The 19,815-nt window shown below is 47.2% G+C and overlaps 1 protein-coding gene across 1 annotated transcript; it reads right to left on the bottom strand.

Annotated features, from left to right (window-relative positions):
- Positions 1-4,679: 4,679 nt before the first annotated feature.
- LOC120040192 (ataxin-1-like) lies at positions 4,680-17,585 on the bottom strand. Its single transcript, XM_038985438.1, has 3 exons — positions 15,062-17,585; positions 8,373-8,939; positions 4,680-7,640 (listed from the first exon to the last, which is right to left on the bottom strand). Exons 1-3 carry the CDS (start codon positions 16,976-16,978, stop codon positions 7,557-7,559), a joined length of 2,568 nt encoding a protein of 855 aa, XP_038841366.1. The 5' UTR covers positions 16,979-17,585; the 3' UTR covers positions 4,680-7,556.
- Positions 17,586-19,815: the final 2,230 nt, after the last annotated feature.

Below are 19,815 nucleotides of genomic sequence, written 5' to 3'. Positions count from 1 at the left end.
TTATTCAAGTATAAATTACCAAAGTTACGATAGATTGACATACTTTTTCTGTTAATTACCAAAATTACTGAAGATTCCGGTAACTTTGGTAAATTACCAGTAGCTTTGCAACCCCAAGTACAGTACACCTCTCCCTAGCCAAGAGCCTGTCTCTGTCTTCCTTTCTGACATCCACCTTTTCCCCCCCATATTTTTATTTTATACAACTTTTTTGGGACTGACATAGTTTTCCTGGACTGCAGAATGTAGAATTTACAGTATCCAGCTTGTTGAAATAGAGAGCCCGACTACAAATGAACTGCTAGCTGGAGCGTTGACTGACAAAGAATTCCATTCAGTGAGGTCAGAGACAGACTTCTACATAGCGGTAGGCCAGCATATCCTGTCTGGTTTCAGCTACACACACAGACAACACACCCTGTCCATCTCCATTTTCATTCACCTACTCTGCACTAATCCTTCCTGAATCAGTCTAGTGTGAGTCTAATGAGATTGAAGATATTTTAGGGCCACAGTAAAGGGGTACGGACAAAGACATACAGTACATGGCTAACAAACATCAGACGGACAATGCTACACACACTTTGGAGAGAAAAATGATCAACAAAGACAACTACTGCACATACAGTATGATTCCAAAGGCAACAGGAATCATTATCCTGATAACAACGGTGACTACCTGGGATTTCCTGAACTAGAAATAAAAAATAACGGCAGACTACCAATGTGTAGTTGCCACAAGATCTGCTCTCCCCTGCATCTGATTACAACTGTATTTTATCCTCCCACAACCGTAGTACAACTTTAATACAACCTTACTACAACCTTATAACAGTCCACTATATTTAATAGACATTATGCTAAATCTCCTGACTGCATGGCCCTTACTTTGAGTCCTGCCCTCTACAATCTACCTGTTCTGACCACTAGGCCTCTGACCATGTCCTGTCCACTAGGCCTCTGACCCTGTCCAGTAGTCCTCTCACCCCTCCGACTAACCTGACCCTGTCCTGTCCACTAGGCCTTTCACCAACCCAACTAACCTGACCCTGTCCACTAGGCCTCTGACCCTGTCCTGTAGTCCTCTCACCCCTCCGACTAACCTGACCCTGTCCTGTCCACTAGGCCTTTCACCAACCCAACTAACCTGACCCTGTCCACTAGGCCTCTGACCCTGTCCTGTCCACTAGGCCTCTGACCCTGTCCAGTAGTCCTCTCACCCCTCCGACTAACCTGACCCTGTCCTGTCCACTAGGCCTCTGACCTCTGACCCTGTCCAGTAGTCCTCTCACCCCTCCGACAAACCTGACCCTGTCCTGTCCACTAGGCCTCTGACCCTGTCCTGTCCACTAGGTCTCTGACCCTGACCCTGTTCACTAGGCCTCTGACCCTGTCCACTAGGCCTCTCACCCCTTCAACTAACTTGACACACTGCTTTGATTGTGAAGCTGAGCTAAGCTGATATCGAGGATGGGGCGGATGTGGATTCCTGTGTGTTTAACCAGCTGAATCTCTGGGTTCCCGTCACACTGATCTCAACATGCAACAATTTCCACTGGAGCATGAACACTGTTACTTAATATGTCTCTAAACAAAAATACAGCGTGACTGTGTGTGTGGGAACTAGAGAGTGAAAGGAAACTGTGCTGGGGGAAGAAATAGGCAGTTGCACATACACTGAGCGTACAAAACATTAAGAACACCTTCTACATATATATATATATATATATATATATATATATATATATATATACACACACACACTTAGTTGCACCCCCATAGACTCTACAAGGTGTCAAAAATGTTCCACAGGAATGCTGGCCCATGTTGACTCCAATGCTTCCTACAGTTGTGTCAAGTTGGCTGGATGTCCTTTGGGTGGTGGACTATTCTTGACACACACAGGAAACTGTTTAGCATGAAAAACCCTGGCAGCGTTCCAGTTCTTCACACAAACCAGTGCGCCTTGCACCTACTGCCTGCCATACCTGGTCAGTCTAAGTCATGTTATGTTTTGAACACTCAGTCTATAAGGCCATGCCATATAGAAGGTAGATAGCGGTTGCCGAGGTTACACTAACTAACTTGCTGCTGAGGTTCTAGTGAGTGTATGAGAGAGGCTGGATGGCTATGGGGTCGTCATGGGTACCTGAACTAGGGGTCAGAGGTTAAATGCTACACTAGTGGGTGTAGCATTATGGGCACTGTAGTCCATATTGAACTGTCTGTCACTGCATATGTGAGAATCTCCCTGAATTCTCTGAATGGCAGGCCATGCATCTGCAACATCTTAATAGGAACTGAAAGGTGCTAAAATGACTAGGCTGGTTTGTTAATGGCTGGCTGGGTTCTTTGAAGGGGGTGTGTGAGCCTGTATGTTTGTGTGTGTGTGTGAGCCTGTATGTTTGTGTGTGTGAGCCTGTATGTTTGTGTGTGTGAGCCTGTATGTTTGTGTGTGTGAGCCTGTATGTTTGTGTGTGTGTGTGTGTGTGTGAGCCTGTATGTTTGTGTGTGTGTGTGAGCCTGTATGTTTGTGTGTGTGTGTGAGCCTGTATGTTTGTGTGTGTGTGTGTGTGTGTGAGCCTGTATGTTTGTGTGTGTGTGAGCCTGTATGTTTGTGTGTGTGTGTGAGCCTGTATGTGTGTGTGTGTGTGTGTGTGTGTGAGCCTGTATGTGTGTTTGTGTGTGTGTATGTTTGTGTGTGTGTGAGCCTGTATGTTTGTGTGTGTGTGAGCCTGTATGTTTGTGTGTGTGTGAGCCTGTATGTTTGTGTGTGTGTGAGCCTGTATGTTTGTGTGTGTGTGTGTGAGTGTGTGTGTGGGGGGCGGGGGGGGGGGGGGGGGGGGTTATTGCAGAGAGCTTCTAGATGAAATGATTGACATGTCACAGCCAGTCAGAGAGAGAGATGGGCAGGAAGGCTTTTTACTAGTGTACTCTCTAGAAACAAAGCTTCACCCCCCATCTCTAGAGACATTCACCCCATCTCTAGAGACACAGTTTCACCCCCTATCTCTAGAGACACAGCTTCACCTCTCCTCTCTAGAGACACAGTTTCACCCCCCATCTCTAGAGACACAGCTTCACCCCCCATCTCTAGAGACACAGCTTCACCCCCCATCTCTAGAGACACAGCTTCACCCCCCATCTCTAGAGACACAGTTTCACCCCCCATCTCTCTAGACACAGCTTCACCCCCCATCTCTAGAGACACAGTTTCACCCCCCATCTCTAGAGACACAACTTCACCCCCCATCTCTAGAGACACAGCTTCACCCCCCATCTCTAGAGACACAGTTTTACCCCCCATCTCTAGATACACAGCTACACCCCCCATCTCTAGAGACACAGCTTCACCCCCCATCTCTAGAGACACAGTTTCACCCCCCATCTCTAGATACACCGTTTCACCCCCCATCTCTAGAGACACAGCTTCACCCCCCATCTCTAGAAACACAGCTTCACCCCCCATCTCTAGAGACACAGCTTCACCCCCCATCTCTAGAGACACAGTTTCACCCCCCATCTCTAGATACACAGCTTCACCCCCCATCTCTAGAGACACAGTTTCACCCCACATCTCTAGAAACACAGTTTCACCCCCCATCTCTAGAGACACAGCTTCACCCCCCATCTCTAGAGACACAGCTTCACCTCCCATCTCTAGAGACACAGCTTCACCCCCCATCTCTAGAGACACAGCTTCACCCCCCATCTCTAGAGACACAGCTTCACCTCTCCTCTCTAGAGACACAGCTTCACCCCCCATCTCTAGAGACACAGCTTCACCCCCCATCTCTAGAGACACAGCTTCACCCCCCATCTCTAGAGACACAGTTTCACCCCCCATCTCTAGAGACACAGCTTCACCCCCCATCTCTAGAGACACAGCTTCTCCCCCCATCTCTAGAAACACAGCTTCACCCCCCATCTCTAGAGACACAGCTTCACCCCCCATCTCTAGAGACACAGTTTCACCCCCCATCTCTAGAGACACAGCTTCACCCCCCATCTCTAGAGACACAGCTTCACCCCCCATCTCTAGAAACACAGCTTCACCCCCCATCTCTAGAGACACAGTTTCACCCCCCATCTCTAGAGACACAGCTTCACCCCCCATCTCTAGAGACACAGCTTCACCCCTCAAATCCACAGTTACACACATGCTGGCTAGATGCTTGTTGTCTAACTATTGGAAAGCAGCCGCCACACCCCTGCCGTGATGCTTTACATTTGCACTAGAAAACTTTACCTGAAAGGTTTTGATTGGTGAGGGGTGTAAGTGTGTGTCATTGTTTTACTGAATTGTCCCATTTAGGTAGGGGTTAGTCAGTTAGAACAAGACTTAACCAGGGTCTCATTTTGGTTCAATGTGTATGAATGCAAAACCATATATGTAACGGTTTAAATATCTGCTATTTTACCAAGGTGAAGCTCTAGAAGCAAAAACAAACATTATATCCATCCAGTCCTTACAAAAAGACTCACACACACACACACACACACACACACACACACACACACACACACACACACACACACACACACACACACACACACACACACACACACACACACACACACACACACACACACACACACACACACACACAGAAACTAGCTCTAGAAGACATAGTCAAAGAATGTTATAAAAGAAAAAATGAAGATGGACTGCCGTGGTGTTGATCTGAGAAACCCTGTTTTATTCAAAACAATAAAGCATTTTCAAATCTTATACAGGGTGTCTACTCACTCCCCACCACCGCCACCACCATCCATCTGACTTTACCATCCATCCGTCCATCCGTCCAAGTCACACAACCATCTGTCCATCACCACGGCAATCACCCGCACCCTCCAGGTAGGAGTTCCTCTTAACCACAGATCTAGGATCAGATTCCCCTACACCCACACCTAACACGAACCTTTAGGAGGATGAACTCATCATCTGAACCTACATCAGTGGCTAGAAGCAACTTCTACATACTTCTCCTACTCTGCCACATCTTCTACCACCTAAACACACCTGAACATCTAGTCCAATCAGAGAGCTCAACAGGTGTACCTGCTGGTGGCCCCGCCCCCGGCTCCAAGACCGACCGACACACCTCCACACTGTCTCTCAACCAAACCCCCAACAAGTGGGTGGGACTTGGACGTGCCACAGATGTGATTGACAGTGTGGTTGTCCAATGAGGAGCAGAGTCAAGATTGTCAGAGCCAATCAGCAGGGAGCGCACTTGTTAAGTAACTGCTACATTTCAGTAAAATGGGGTTTCAGCCATAGAGAATGATAGAGGCCTCTAGTGGCCAAAAGGTCGTATTGACAAGGGTAGCGCCATTGAGGGATTCCAACATTTTAATGTAGTCAACTGGGTGGGACTTCCAACTTCATTGGATGATCCCTCCTGGTGACCCTGTTGGAGTCATGTCCAATTGGGTCATCAGGAGGGACCAGCCAATAGTGAAGATGACAATTGACTACTTTAAAATGGAGATAGCATGGACAGCGCCATTGAGGCTGTCACAGACACTATAATGGCACAGATACAAAGATGAGTCCTCTACCTATCTCTATGGTTTCCGCTCACTGTGTGTTTGTGTGAGTGTGTGTGTTTGTGTGTGCAACCTGGCTGAAAACATAGGTGTATCTGAAATGGCATTCTATTCCCTATATAGTGCACTACTTTTGGTCAGTGCACTATATAGGGAAAAGGGCGCCATTTCGTACACAGCCAGAAAGTCATGTCACCCAACTGACTACCTCTCCAGATGTGCAAATTGCAAGATTCTCTTAAGTAGAACTCCCAAAACAGGAACCCTGGACATTTAACATGGGATATATCAAATTAACTTATATGACATTTCTATACACACACACGCACGCACGCACGCACGCACGCACACACACACACACGCACACACACACACACACACACACACACACACACACACACACACACACACACACACACACACACACACACACACACAAACAAACAAACACACGCTGCACAGACCACTGAGAATCACTATCGTCTTAGTTTCCTACTCAAATATATTGTCTTCTCTATATCATCAAGGGGAAACATCTATGCAACGAAAGTATTTGGATACATATTAAACGAATATCAACAAGTATGAAATACATACAGTCCTCCCTCACCTTCAGGAGAGTGCCTGTCTGTGTAGGTACTGTATTCCGTGTGTGTCACAGGAGGCTGGTGGGAGGAGCTATAGGAGGACGGGCTCATTGTAATGGCTGGAATGGAAACAATGCAACGTTACCAAACACATCAAACACCTGGAAACAGTGTGTTTGACTCCGTTCTATCTATACCATTCCAGCCATTACAATGAACATGTCCTCCTGCAGCTACCCCCACCAGCCTCCTCTGGTGTGTGTGTACTTACACATACCTACATTCATGCACACTTCCCGTACATACATTATGTATATGACACACTTCAACATTTCTGTGTCTAGAGCGTCTATAACTCTCTCCGTCTCGTCCACAGCATACCTGTACATAGTTCCCGCCTATTCCCATCCTTTGTCCAATCTCCTTTTGGACTTGATTGACATTTTGAGTTCCTTGAAAAGGCAGTAATGTGTCATTTTTTGACCACACCCATATTTTGAAGAGCATGTTCTGATTGGAGGAAAGTGCCTTAACAAAAAAAAACTCTTCTGCTATTATATAGTCCTCTATATTCCTCTGTTTTCTTTCTCACTTTCTTTCCCTCTCCTAACTGGCACTCGCTTCATCACCTGTCACATTCATCCCTGTCAAAGGTCAAGTGACTTTGTGACCCCATGACGTCATCATTACCCTATGAAATCATCATGACCCCTTCACTGTTCTAAAGTGCTGCTGTCACAGAGTTCTACTTCTTCCTCAAGGTAAAATATCAAAAACATACAGTACTGTGTTAATGAAGAGAGACCAACAATAACAATAATAATAATAATAATAATAGTTGTGTTATCATCAGTTGGTGAGTGTGACAGGTGTGCAAATGCAAGTGCTTCAAGACAACATGCTGTCTCTCTCTAAAGACTCTACAGTGACTCTCTGACTGCGTTCCAAATGGCCCCTATTCCCTATATTGTGCACTACTTTTGACTAGGGCCCATAAGGATAGAGCCTTAGTAAAAGCAGTGGACTATATAGGGAATAGGGGACCATTTGAGACGTAAGCTCTTTCTTTCTGCCATAAAAATGAAAAGGTTGCACCAAGTAAAAATCATATTCCTTTGAATAATCCCATAGTTCATCAACTCAGTGGGATTGTAAATGTATGTATAAAGGAATAACATAAACACTTTACTTAACCACCCTGGATCAAATTATACATACAGTATGTGACCCCTGACCTCAAAGTTTTAGACAATCATTTAAATATATCATTATCAGCTCAGAAGGTTTCAAGAATAATAACATAATGACTCCACTGTCACCCAAACATAACAAAGGAAGGAAGAGTTCTCTCTTCATGGTGGCCCAGTGGCGCGGCCTGATGACCTCGCCTGGCTGGTCTGGCCCTGCTGGGTGACATCACCTAGCTGAGTGGTCTAGGTGGATGAGTGTCGAGGCATCTGGTGACCCCTTGTTTAGGATTAGATGTGTAGTTCTAACCTTCTGTCAGAGACACACAAAGGTGTTATTATACATCCTCTTCTGTTCATGAGGGTTTCAATTTGTTAAAGTACTTTTTTACTGTGTTTTATCTAAAGACGTATTGAGTCGCTCGGGATACATGACATCATATCAACTCAGTCTGCCACCATGGCAACGGGTGGCGTGGAGAGTGATTCCGTCCAGACATCCTGAACACTCGTCAGTAGTGCCCTCTACCAGGAAGTGATCTCACTCACTGGTCTACATTATGGCAGCTTAGTCATGTCCTAGGCCCTATAGGAAAGCTAACTTACATATTTCATTCAGTTGTCCACCTGCAGCCATCAAATGACCAGAGAGGTATCAAGCAGCGCTCTTGCATGCCACAAACCCACCAATAAAACATGTTCTATACTTCACAAAACCCCTTGCCCAAAGATTTGTTGAAAAAACCCCTAAGCAATTGCACCATTTGCTCGTTTACGTAATGCCGAACGCATCTACTACAATGTTATTTTTACATGGAATTAATGTAAGGTGATAACATGGGTCAAATTTAGCCTACAGTAATCCGGATAGAAAATATAAACAAGAAACAAATCTAAAACAAAGTAGTTCAAATAAAACATTTATGAGGGCATCCTTTCTTTTTTCCATCTCTCCTCCAATCCCTATTTGAATTAACAGTCTTGTTTTAATCTCCTGCCTTCACTATTTGCCTATATTTGACCTGCCTTCAATGCTGATTTTTACCTCCTGAGTGATAAAGGAAGGTTTGGGTAGAGTCAACTGGGGCACCTCTTCGCTCCTCTCCACCTGACGGCCCTCGGGGGCCGACCACCTCCTCTTGCGGCTCGCCGGCTTGGCTGCACCCCTGCTGGATTCTGAATCTCCAGGCTGGCCTCCTTTCAAGTTGGCCTCCCCCCCGTCGCCGAACCTCCATTCCCCATTCTCTGAGGTGAACTGAACACCTTCAACCACCATTCCCCCACTGGAGCCTCTATGGCCCACCCCGTTCTCCTGCTCCCCGTGCCTGGCTGACCCCCTTCCACCCCGGGACGACCTGGAGGGTTTGAGGGGCCCGTGGATGGAGCCCATGTTGCAGCTAGTAGTGATTTCCATGGCCTGGTTCTGGGTCTGCTGGGTCTTCTTCAGTGAACCGTTCCTCAGGTTCTTCAGGGTGAGGGAGATGCAGACGTCCCCCACTGAGAGCTTGGTGCAGGGTAGTTCTAACAGCTGAGTGGTCCGGTCCGGGCAGCACGACGACCAGCCCTGGCCGAATACGAAGAAGGGATACTCCACCTGCACCTCCACACTCACCTGGGGGAGAGAGGGGAGAGATAATAAAAGAGATTGAGAGTGTGGGAGTAAATGGTACAGATAGGGACAGATATAAATGTGTACATCAGACCACAGGAGGAGAAGGCGACACATAGGCGCATAAGACAGCTGGACACACTAATGTTAGAGGGACACATAGTCTGCTGATCCTAATAAGGGCAAACATACCAAAGAGCACACCAAGCTAAACATAAGTACGAAGGCCAAAGACATAGGCCCATAGGATAGATGGACATATATTATTTTTAGGACAAGACGGGGTCCTGCCACCATTATAACCTAACTGAAAGCAGATATGGGCGTTATTGGGCGTGAACAAGCAGGAAGCTTAAACTAAAAGATAATGGTGGCAGATGGACTAAGGGAAGGAACTTCATTTGCATGTGGGATGGACTCATTTGATGTATGTGTATAAGAACAGAGCCAGTGCTTATGGAAGTTGGTCTTTTCCGCGGACTGACACGGCTTCTGATATTTTGTATTAAAAGCCTATATTGAATTCACAAGTTCTTGTAAGTGTTATATTTGTAATACGATTTTCCACGACAAGAGGAGAGGGGGGTGAGATGGAGAGAGAGAGAACAGACAGGAGAAAAACAAGTTAAACATCAGACATCATATACATAAACTCAGAGAAGAAACCATCTCAAAGAAACATCAGTAAACCACAGAAGACGAGAAGAGTGAAAAGACAACAATGCTCAGATGCTGACCTTGTTTCAGAGACAGAGACAGGAGGGAGGGAGTTAGGACAGAGAACGAGAGAGAGACATAAGGAGAGAGAAAGAGAGAGAGAACGAGAGAAAGAGAGAAAGAGAAAGAAAGAGACAGACAGACAGACAGAGAGAACGAGAGAGACAGAGAGAGAGAGAGACAGACAGAGAGGGACAGGGGGGGTGAGGGGGAGAGAGAGAGGGGAGGGAGATAACGAGACAGAGAGAGAGAGAGAGAGAGAGAGAGAGAGAGAGTGAGAGAGAGAGAGAGAGAGAGAGAGAGTGAGAGAGAGAGAGAGAGAGACAGAGAGAGAGAGAGAGAGAGAGAGGGATAGAGAGATCGAGAGCGAGAGAGAGAGAGAGAGAGAGAGAGAGAGAGAGAGAGAGAATTGAGGAGAGAGAGAGAGAGAGAGAGAGAGAATTGAGGAGAGAGAGAGAGAGAGAGAGAGAGAGAGAGAGAGAGAGAGAGAGAGAGAGAGAGAGAGAGAGAAACAAGGGACGGCTCAAACAAAACCAAACTGGAAAACCAGAAAATTTGAAAAAACTGATCCATAATATGGATTAAACGTGATATAAATACATTGTGTTCTTGATGTAAACATTTCATGTCATTCTAGGCACAGGTCTAAGCCCTTAGATCGCAATATCTACTAAGCTAACATGGAATTGTTATAAGATGGTCATAAAATGGATCATTTAGCCATTTGATTAAGCATTTTAGGACCCCTGTAGGTATATACAATTATTTGGTGAAACGTTTGGTCTTACTGCTTTAGCCCATAGAAAGGCATTGAATAACACATTTGTACATGGCAAAACAGACAGTCAAAAAAGGAATCATAAGGAATAAGGTTTGTCTGTCCTATATCTGAGAGATACAGATGTCGGATCTTAACTTGATCACTCTTTTGTCGCAGAGATTTTTTCCTGCTGCATCAAAATGTGCAGTTCTCTTTCTCTCCGTGCGGTGCGGGGGCAGTCGAGTCATTGGGATCAGAGCTTTCTATCAAAATCATTCTCTCTATCTCTCTCTCTCTCTCTCTCTCTCTCTCTCTCTCTCTCTCTCTCTCTCTCTCTCTTTCTCTCTCTCACTTTCTCTCTCTCTCTCTCACTTTCTCTCTCTCTCTCTCTCTCTCGCTCCCCTCCCCCTCATACAAAATGGATCTGAAATGCAGCCATACACATCAACACTTAATAACACAGGTTAAAAGGTGCTAACTATAGCCTACTGTCACCTATCAACACTAATCATATAGGAGACAACACCTAAACTATAGCCTACTGTCACCTATCAACACTAATCATATAGGCCTATAAAATCAGATGTAAAGACAATATTAAATTGAGAATAGTGAGGTAGACTATAGAATTGAGTGCAAATGGCGCATGAATGGCACATTTACAATATGGACAGTCCAGGTATATTTTATCCCCGATCTTGAAAATATATGACCATACCAGACAATTTCATATACAGTTGTATTTAATGGATTAAATAAATGGGAAACTAATGAAAAAAATAACATTCTTTTCCATTTATACAAAGTGTCGGGTAAATTGCCACAGTAGATTTGCTGTGGTAAACAAGAAAATACTTTATTTCAATTGTACTGAATGCTTGTGAAAAAGATAAATCAACCTGTTCAAAAAGGACTACGTTGTTCCCATGACAATAGCAATCAGAGGGGAACACATATTGAAAGACTTTGGTTGCAGGTGGGACTAAGGTGCGGTTATTAGTGGGAACAATAATGGTTGCTATGGAGATGAGCTGTGCGGGTGAATGTAGTTTGTATTGATGGTTTAACGAGACATCAACTGGTGATAATCTAGTGCCCGTCGATGGTTACAATTATAGGCCCCATGTTATCTGATGATAATCCAATAGGCTACATTCTGCTACCCGTTAGCCTATCCATTGTCACATAAGGAAAGGTGTGGAAACCCATCATAGGCTACTGTTTGTGTTTCCCTGGCTGAGTTGATGAGCTGATTTGGGCCATCAGTTGATTGACAGCTTATTGAGCAGCTTGTTTAACAGTTGAATTCACCATTCCCACTCACTTTCGGCCAACCTGGTCTCTTTAATTCCGAGACAATGATTTGGTCATTATCATTGAAGAATCTGGCACCCGTGTTTTAATGTTAAAGTCATCCCACTGCTAAACGGCATAACGGCCTAACCTCTACCGTCATTATACTGTATCATTATTATATTATATTATTATAAGCATTATATTATACAAGCCTATTATTAACAGTATTTTTTTTTTTACATTTGTCATTTTTTAAACCTTTTATTTAAGAGCTAGATCAGTGTTAGAAAGACAGGGGGAGGGTGAAAAACACGGATTCCAACCAATGCTGACTCTGGCATAATGTGTGCTGGGGTCAGTGACTAACCACTGGACCACACAGGCACTGAAGCTGCCAATCATTTATTATGCCTATTGCATGCCTTTAACATTTAATAATTTCCCTAACGAAAAATACATCCACCCCCTAAAATATATGTCCATTTATTATCATCCAAATAAGAATTCACACAAGGAGCGCAAGAGCCTGCACGTAGCCTGCAACAGACGCCCAGTGGACTTGCGGTCTAAAATAGCCTGTATTGCCTATAAACACAAAGAGGCTGATGGAGCAGATCAGAACGTTTAAAATGTTGATCAAATATTACTTGCTCACATTATAAGCGCAGCAATGGCTACATGGTAACACACGCGAATGTCCCAGAATGCAAGTAGCTGTCACGTTCCTGACCTTATTTCCTTTGTTTAGTCTTGTTTAGTTGGTCAGGACGTGAGCTGGGTGGGCATTCTATGTTATGTGTTTCTATGCTGGGTTCATTGTTATCTAGCCTGATATGGTTCTCAATCAGGGACAGGTGTTTTACGTTTCCTCTGATTGAGAACCATATTAAGGTAGGCTGTTCTCACTGTTTGTTTGTGGGTGATTGTTGCTGTGTCTGTTTCACCACACGGTACTGTTTCGTTTCGTTTCGTTTCGTTTCGTTCGTTTGTTCCTACCTGTTCGTGCGTTCATGTTTTATGTATTCTCAAGTTCAGGTCTGTTAACGTCGTTTATTATTTTGTAGTTTGTTCAAGTGTTTTTTCGTCTTCGTTATTATTATTAAAATTATTATGTATTCAACCCACGCTGCGTTTTGGTCCGATCCTTGCTCCTCTTCAGACGAGGAGGAAGACGAGCGTTACAGTAGCGGGAAAACACCAGTCTAATGCGCACCACACATGCCAGCGGTTTCATATGACAGAGATGGAAATACATACAAATAATAAATGTTTATGTGTCAAAAAATCCCATATGAGATGGGTTGTGTGAAGGATGGTTTTGTTCTCTTTTTAACAAAAATATAGGCCTTATAGAAATAGGACATGTTAATCACAAAACATAGCGTGACTGCTGAATAACAAGAAAACAGGAACTGAGCAGTGTAGCCACCGACAACTTAGCTCAAACTTCACAACAAACACTTCCGGATATCTGGATCCTGTGTGCTGTGAGGCTGGGACCAGCTTGGGCACCGCCGATAGGATAGCAAGTTTAAACCACGCTAAGCCTCTACTGTGACAGGCCAACTCTAAAGTTGGAACTACATCTGTCACAGTATAAAAGAAGATGTCTGTACTATTTCAGTCAGTTCTCTGCTTTACCCTGCGTGGTGATACAGTGAACCCGTATATACGAAAATTGCATTTACCATTTATCACTTATGTTAAATAAAAATATTTAAAGTATATTCGGTGACTTTGAATCACATTTTATCCTGATACCAGATTCGATTGACGCAACCCTTTACAGTTGCCAATTGGTGATTTGACACGAATATGAAATGTAATTCATTCATTGTGAAAAGATTCATAAAGAGGGGAGATCTAAAATATTTGGATGTGAATGTCTGTCTCTCCCAGCTGACAGCCCCCTTCATCTATTCCAGTAGACTAAACCCTTCAGCCTCTGTCCTGAACACATCACCGAACCATCACCATGGCCTGTTCTCTCCCAGATTCATGGTAAAAAGGTGCCTAATTCCAGCCCATATGATAGGCCGACAGTATGCAACGCCCAATCACGGATACCATCCTATATTTGGGCCATGGGGTGGGGACATTCCAATGAGTTGGGCCCAGGGCTGTTGGAACAGAATCTGTTGTAATTAAAAACAGTTTGAGGTATGGTACCCCCCCACCCCCCAAAAAGGTGACGACTCCTCTGAAACTTGTATGGGTCATAGAGCAAAATAACCAACACCTTTGTGTTGTTTGTATGAGTCTCCCCTTTCAATGCTTATTAGTTTGTCGCTCAAACAGTTTGGGTTTTACAGATGATTTGATTTGATTTGATTTCTTGTCCGGATCCTCTCATGTGTTGACAAACAGCGCCTTCACAAGCCACAGGTGCAGGCAGCCACTACAAGCCCCGGGTGCAGGCAGCCACTACAAGCCCCGGGTGCAGGCAGCCACTACAAGCCCCGGGTGCAGGCAGCCACTACAAGCCCCGGGTGCAGGCAGCCACTACAAGCCACAGGTGCAGGCAGCCACTACAAGCCCCAGGTGCAGGCAGCCACTACAAGCCCCAGGTGCAGGCAGCCACTACAAGCCCCAGGTGCAGGCAGCCACTACAAGCCCCGGGTGCAGGCAGCCACTACAAGCCCCGGGTGCAGGCAGCCACTACAAGACACAGGTGCAGGCAGCCACTACAAGCCCCAGGTGCAGGCAGCCACTACAAGACACAGGTGCAGGCAGCCACTACAAGCCCCAGGTGCAGGCAGCCACTACAAGCCCCAGGTGCAGGCAGCCACTACAAGACACAGGTGCAGGCAGCCACTACAAGACACAGGTGCAGGCAGCCACTACAAGACACAGGTGCAGGCAGCCACTACAAGACACAGGTGCAGGCAGCCACTACAAGACACAGGTGCAGGCAGCCACTACAAGACACAGTTGCAGGCTTTATATCGGTGGAAAGAGAGGATTGAGTTGCAGCCACTACAAGACACAGGTGCAGGCTTTATATCGGTGGAAAGAGAGGATTGAGTTGCAGCCACTACAAGCCCCAGGTGCAGGCAGCCACTACAAGCCCCAGGTGCAGGCAGCCACTACAAGACACAGGTGCAGGCAGCCACTACAAGACACAGGTGCAGGCTTTATATCGGTGGAAAGAGAGGATTGAGTTGCAGCCACTACAAGACACAGTAAGTCTCTAGTATAAACACACAGGGAGTTATTCAATAATCGATTGACGTGCGCAGGCACTGGTTAGCACCTCTGCCCACTTGTGAATATCAATGTTATATTGATGCACAAACATGATTAGCGTTTGTTTGTTATTTATGAAGTTATATAAACAAAAGCGTTCTCTTACCTGAGCGCGGTGCTCGCCCACGGAGAACTGTACGATGGCGAAGTTGGAGGTGTGGCTGTCGTCGATGCGTTCCACGGTGGACGAGTCTATCTTCAGCTCGCTGCTGATCTCAGCGCTCTGGATGAAGTCGTCCGTCTTCAGGTCCTCCACGCGCTTCAGCTCCCCGTCCGCCAGCTGGATGATGGAGCCCTTGATAAAGTAGGCGGGCAGCGTGGAGCCTGAGGGGGCCGAGGAGGGGGCCTGGGGGGTTGGGACCACCGGGAGGTGTAGCTGGGCCTGGACCATGCTCCCCCCGGCACCAGCAGGGTGGGACAGAGGAGGATAGGGGGCCGGGACCTCAAATAGATGCTCCTCTCTGGGGTTAGTGGTGGCGGCGACGTAGGCGTGGGGGAGTGTGGCAGGGAAGGGCTGTGGTTGGCTAGTGGTGGCTATGTGGGCAGTATGGCCAGCCTCCAGGCTGGTGACCCCGGCCCCACTGACGGGGATGATGATAGGTTGAGACCCTGAGGCCCCTGGGATGAGCAGGTGCTGGGACAGACTGGTGTGGTACTGTTGCCCCCCTGCACCCCCAGACAGATAGCCGATGATGGGCTGCCCACCTGGGCCAGCCTGGTAGAAGTTGGTGGAGAGTTGGCCTAGGGAGAGGGGCGATGCATCGCTGGCGTTGTGTGTGGGCTGGATGACTGTGTGAGTGTGGGGGGACAGGGAGCTGACGGCTGCCTTAAGACTCTCCACATTGAGCGCAGAGGGAAAGGTGAACGTGGAGGAGGTGGAGGAAGAGGTGCGGTACACAGGTTTACCCAGGAGGAGGCTGCCTTTCTCTGGGTGCAAGGCAGAGGAGAGGGGTAGTCTTTCGGGACTCTGGTGGTCTTGTCCTCCGTGACTGTTGGGGACGAGCATGAGAGAGGTCCGTAGCCCTGAGGCATCATGGGAGGTATAGGTCTCATAGTGATGGTGGGAGCTCTGCTGCTGGTGGAGCTGGTGATGGGAGGAAGAGGAGGTAGAAGAGGAGGATGAGGATGGGGCTCCTTTGCTTTCCTTCCTCTCAAAGCGGCCCCTCTTCTCCAGCTCTCCATTGTGCAGCTCTCTGGGCCGGCCCTCCTCTCTCTTAGTCAGGGGCCCCTCGGAGCCGGAGCCCGCATACTGTACTCGCACCTGGGATCCCCCGCTGAAGGCCAGGGTGTGGTGGGGGTCGTGGTGCAGGTGGTGGGTCCCTTCGTGGGACAAGGGGGCAGTCCGGGGGGCCACGCTCTGAGAGGAACCAGAGAGCTGGACGTACTGGGGGCCAGTGTCCGATACAGCCAGGCCTGGGGGTAGGGACTGGGGTGGGGGGCGACCCAGACCCACAGAGTGGTGCTGGTCCAGCTTGGCGGTGATGGTGGTGTTGGGGTAGGGGTCAGGGTGGGAGCGTTGGGATGTGGAGGTGGGTAGAAGGGGGGGCTGGGAGGAGAGGTAGCCAGCGTAGGGGCCTGTATAAGGGGAACTGATGAACTGAAGGTTGTGGGGAAGCTGGGTGTAGTGGATGGTCCCCCCTGGTTGGGACAGAGGAGAGCTGTACATGGCAGGTAGCGATGTGGTCACCACTCTGGACTGATGTGATGAAGACGAGGAACAGATGGAGGAAGGGACCAGGAAGTCTGAGTGGGTGGTAATGGTGGAGCATAGTGGTTTGTACTGGGGCACGTCAGACTCACAGGGAGTGCTGGTACGCTGCCCACCTCTACCGCCATCCCCGTTACCTCCGCTAATGTCTCTGTTGTGCCCGCCAGCTATGCTGGCCAGCCATGTCAGGTTCTCTCCTCGCTGGGTCTCGCCGGTGGGCGCCATCAACAGGGGCCTGTCATCTGCAGTGCTGGCTGTGAAATCTCTCTTCTTGGGGGGCAGACACTCGTTGCTGCGCTCATGGTTGGACTTCATACTGTTGTCTTTTCTCTCTAGACTTTCTGTCACATAGACACGCGTTGCTCCCACGGCAACGGCAGGTGTGCCTGTCTCTCTTTTCACACTAACTCTCTAGTTCTCTTTCTGCTCTATTTATGTCTCTGCCTCGTTCACATTCTCTCTCTCTCTCTCTCTCTCTCTCTCTCTCTCTCTCTCTCTCTCTCTCTCTCTCTCTCTCTGTCTCTCTCTCTCTCTCTCTCTCTCTCTCTCTCCTTGGCCTGGTTTTCCTCCTTGACAGAGTAGGCCCTCCTGCTGGTTGTGTGGGTGGGTAGGACCAGGAGACTGGAGGGTAGAGGGGGTAGTTAGGTAGGTAGGAGGGTGGAGGGGGTAGTTAGGTAGGTAGGAGGGTGTAGGAGGTAGAGAGGGAGGTGGGAGGGTGGAGGGGTAGGTAGGTAGGTAGGAGGGTGGAGGGGGTAGAGAGGGAGGGAAGGGGTAGCTCAGCGTCTGTCCAACGCCTGGCTCTGGCTCAGCAGAGAGCAGAGAGCGGCACACCCGGCGTTGTCGTGGAGAGAGGAGGAGAGCCGTCTGTCAGCTTCATGCGGAATCATTTCCCTCTGTGAGCTAGCCTTCTGGTCGGCAGCAGCAACCTGGCGAACACAGAGAACAAACATGTTAGATTAGGCTCTCTCAAACACACACACACACACACACACACACACACACACACACACACACACACACACACACACACACACACACACACACACACACACACACACACACACACAATAGAAAAATGTCTTTATCATACAGTGACCCATTTCAACAAGAGGAGAGAGAATTGGGGTTAAACGTCATTGCAATGCCCATCCTGGGAAGATGTGTGTGTTTGTGTGTAAGCATCAATTTCTGCCAACTGTGAGCATTGTGTGTGTTGCGTCGGTGAGAGCAGAGAAACACTCAGTGTGAAGCTCATTAATAATGTTCACGCAGCCACACACACACACACACACACACACACACACACACACACACACACACACACACACACACACACACACACACACACACTATTATTAGGGTGTATGGGCTGATTATGTTTATCCTTTAATATCATGTAGAATAGGTAGATGAAAGAGAGCATTCTCATCTCATCAAGACATTAGCTTCTGTCTTCATCGTAGATAAAACCTGTATCTGTTCATTACCCTGCTTCAATCAAGAGAGTTACCCTGCTTCAATCAAGAGAGTTGCCCTGCTTCAATCAAGAGAGTTAACCTGCTTCAATCAAGAGAGTTACCCTGCTTCAATCAAGAGAGTTACCCTGCTTCAATCAAGAGAGTTACCCTGCTTCAATCAAGAGAGTTACCCTGCTTCAATCAAGAGAGTTACCCTGCTTCAATCAAGAGAGTTACCCTGCTTCAATCAAGAGAGTTACCCTGCTTCAATCAAGAGAGGTACCATGCGTCAATCAAGAGAGGTACCATGCTTCAATCAAGAGTTACCCTGCTTCAATCAGAGAGTTACCCTGCTTCAATCAAGAGAGTTACCCTGCTTCAATCAAGAGAGTTACCCTGCTTCAATCAAGAGAGGTACCATGCTTCAATCAAGAGAGTTACCCTGCTTCAATCAAGAGAGTTACCCTGCTTCAATCAAGAGAGTTACCCTGCTTCAATCAAGAGAGTTACCCTGCTTCAATCAAGAGAGTTACCCTGCTTCAATCAATAGAGTTACCCTGCTTCAATCAAGAGAGTTACCCTGCTTCAATCAAGAGAGTTACCCTGCTTCAATCAAGAGAGTTACCCTGCTTCAATCAAGAGAGGTACCATGCTTCAATCAAGAGAGTTACCCTGCTTCAATCAGAGAGTTACCCTGCTTCAATCAAGAGAGTTACCCTGCTTCAATCAAGAGAGTTACCCTGCTTCAATCAAGAGAGTTACCCTGCTTCAATCAAGAGAGTTACCCTGCTTCCATCAAGAGAGTTACCCTGCTTCAATCAAGACAGTTACCCTGCTTCCATCAAGACAGTTACCCTGCTTCAATCAAGAGAGTTACCCTGCTTCAATCAAGAGAGTTACCCTGCTTCCATCAAGAGAGTTACCCTGCTTCAATCAAGAGAGTTACCCTGCTTCAATCAATAGAGTTACCCTGCTTCAATCAAGATAGTTACCCTGCTTCAATCAAGAGAGTTACCCTGCTTCCATCAAGAGAGGTACCCTGCTTCCATCAAGAGAGTTACCCTGCTTCAATCAAGAGAGTTACCCTGCTTCAATCAAGAGAGTTACCCTGCTTCAATCAAGAGAGTTACCCTGCTTCAATCAAGAGAGTTACCCTGCTTCAATCAAGATAGTTACCCTGCTTCCATCAAGAGAGTTACCCTGCTTCAATCAAGAGAGTTACCCTGCTTCAATCAAGAGAGTTACCCTGCTTCCATCAAGAGAGTTACCCTGCTTCCATCAAGAGAGTTACCCTGCTTCCATCAAGAGAGTTACCCTGCTTCAATCAAGAGAGTTACCCTGCTTCAATCAAGAGAGTTACCATGCTTCAATCAAGAGAGTTACCCTGCTTCAATCAAGAGAGTTACCATGCATCAATCAAGAGAGTTACCCTGCTTCAATCAAGAGAGTTACCCTGAGAGTTACACACACACACACACACACACACACACACACACACACACACACACACACACACACACACACACACACACACACACACACACACACACACACACACACACACACACACACACACACACACACACACACGGCTCAGTGCAGTGTTTCTACATCCCAGTGGTATCCCCGGGAAAGCCAGGCCCTAATCTTTCACGCTTGGGCCCTCCTCTCCTCCTCCCCTCCTCTCCTCCTCCT

Source organism: Salvelinus namaycush, unplaced genomic scaffold, assembly GCF_016432855.1.
Source record: "Salvelinus namaycush isolate Seneca unplaced genomic scaffold, SaNama_1.0 Scaffold334, whole genome shotgun sequence".
Taxonomy (NCBI): Eukaryota; Metazoa; Chordata; class Actinopteri; order Salmoniformes; family Salmonidae; genus Salvelinus; species Salvelinus namaycush.
This window is presented reverse-complemented; position numbering and strand designations above follow the sequence as displayed.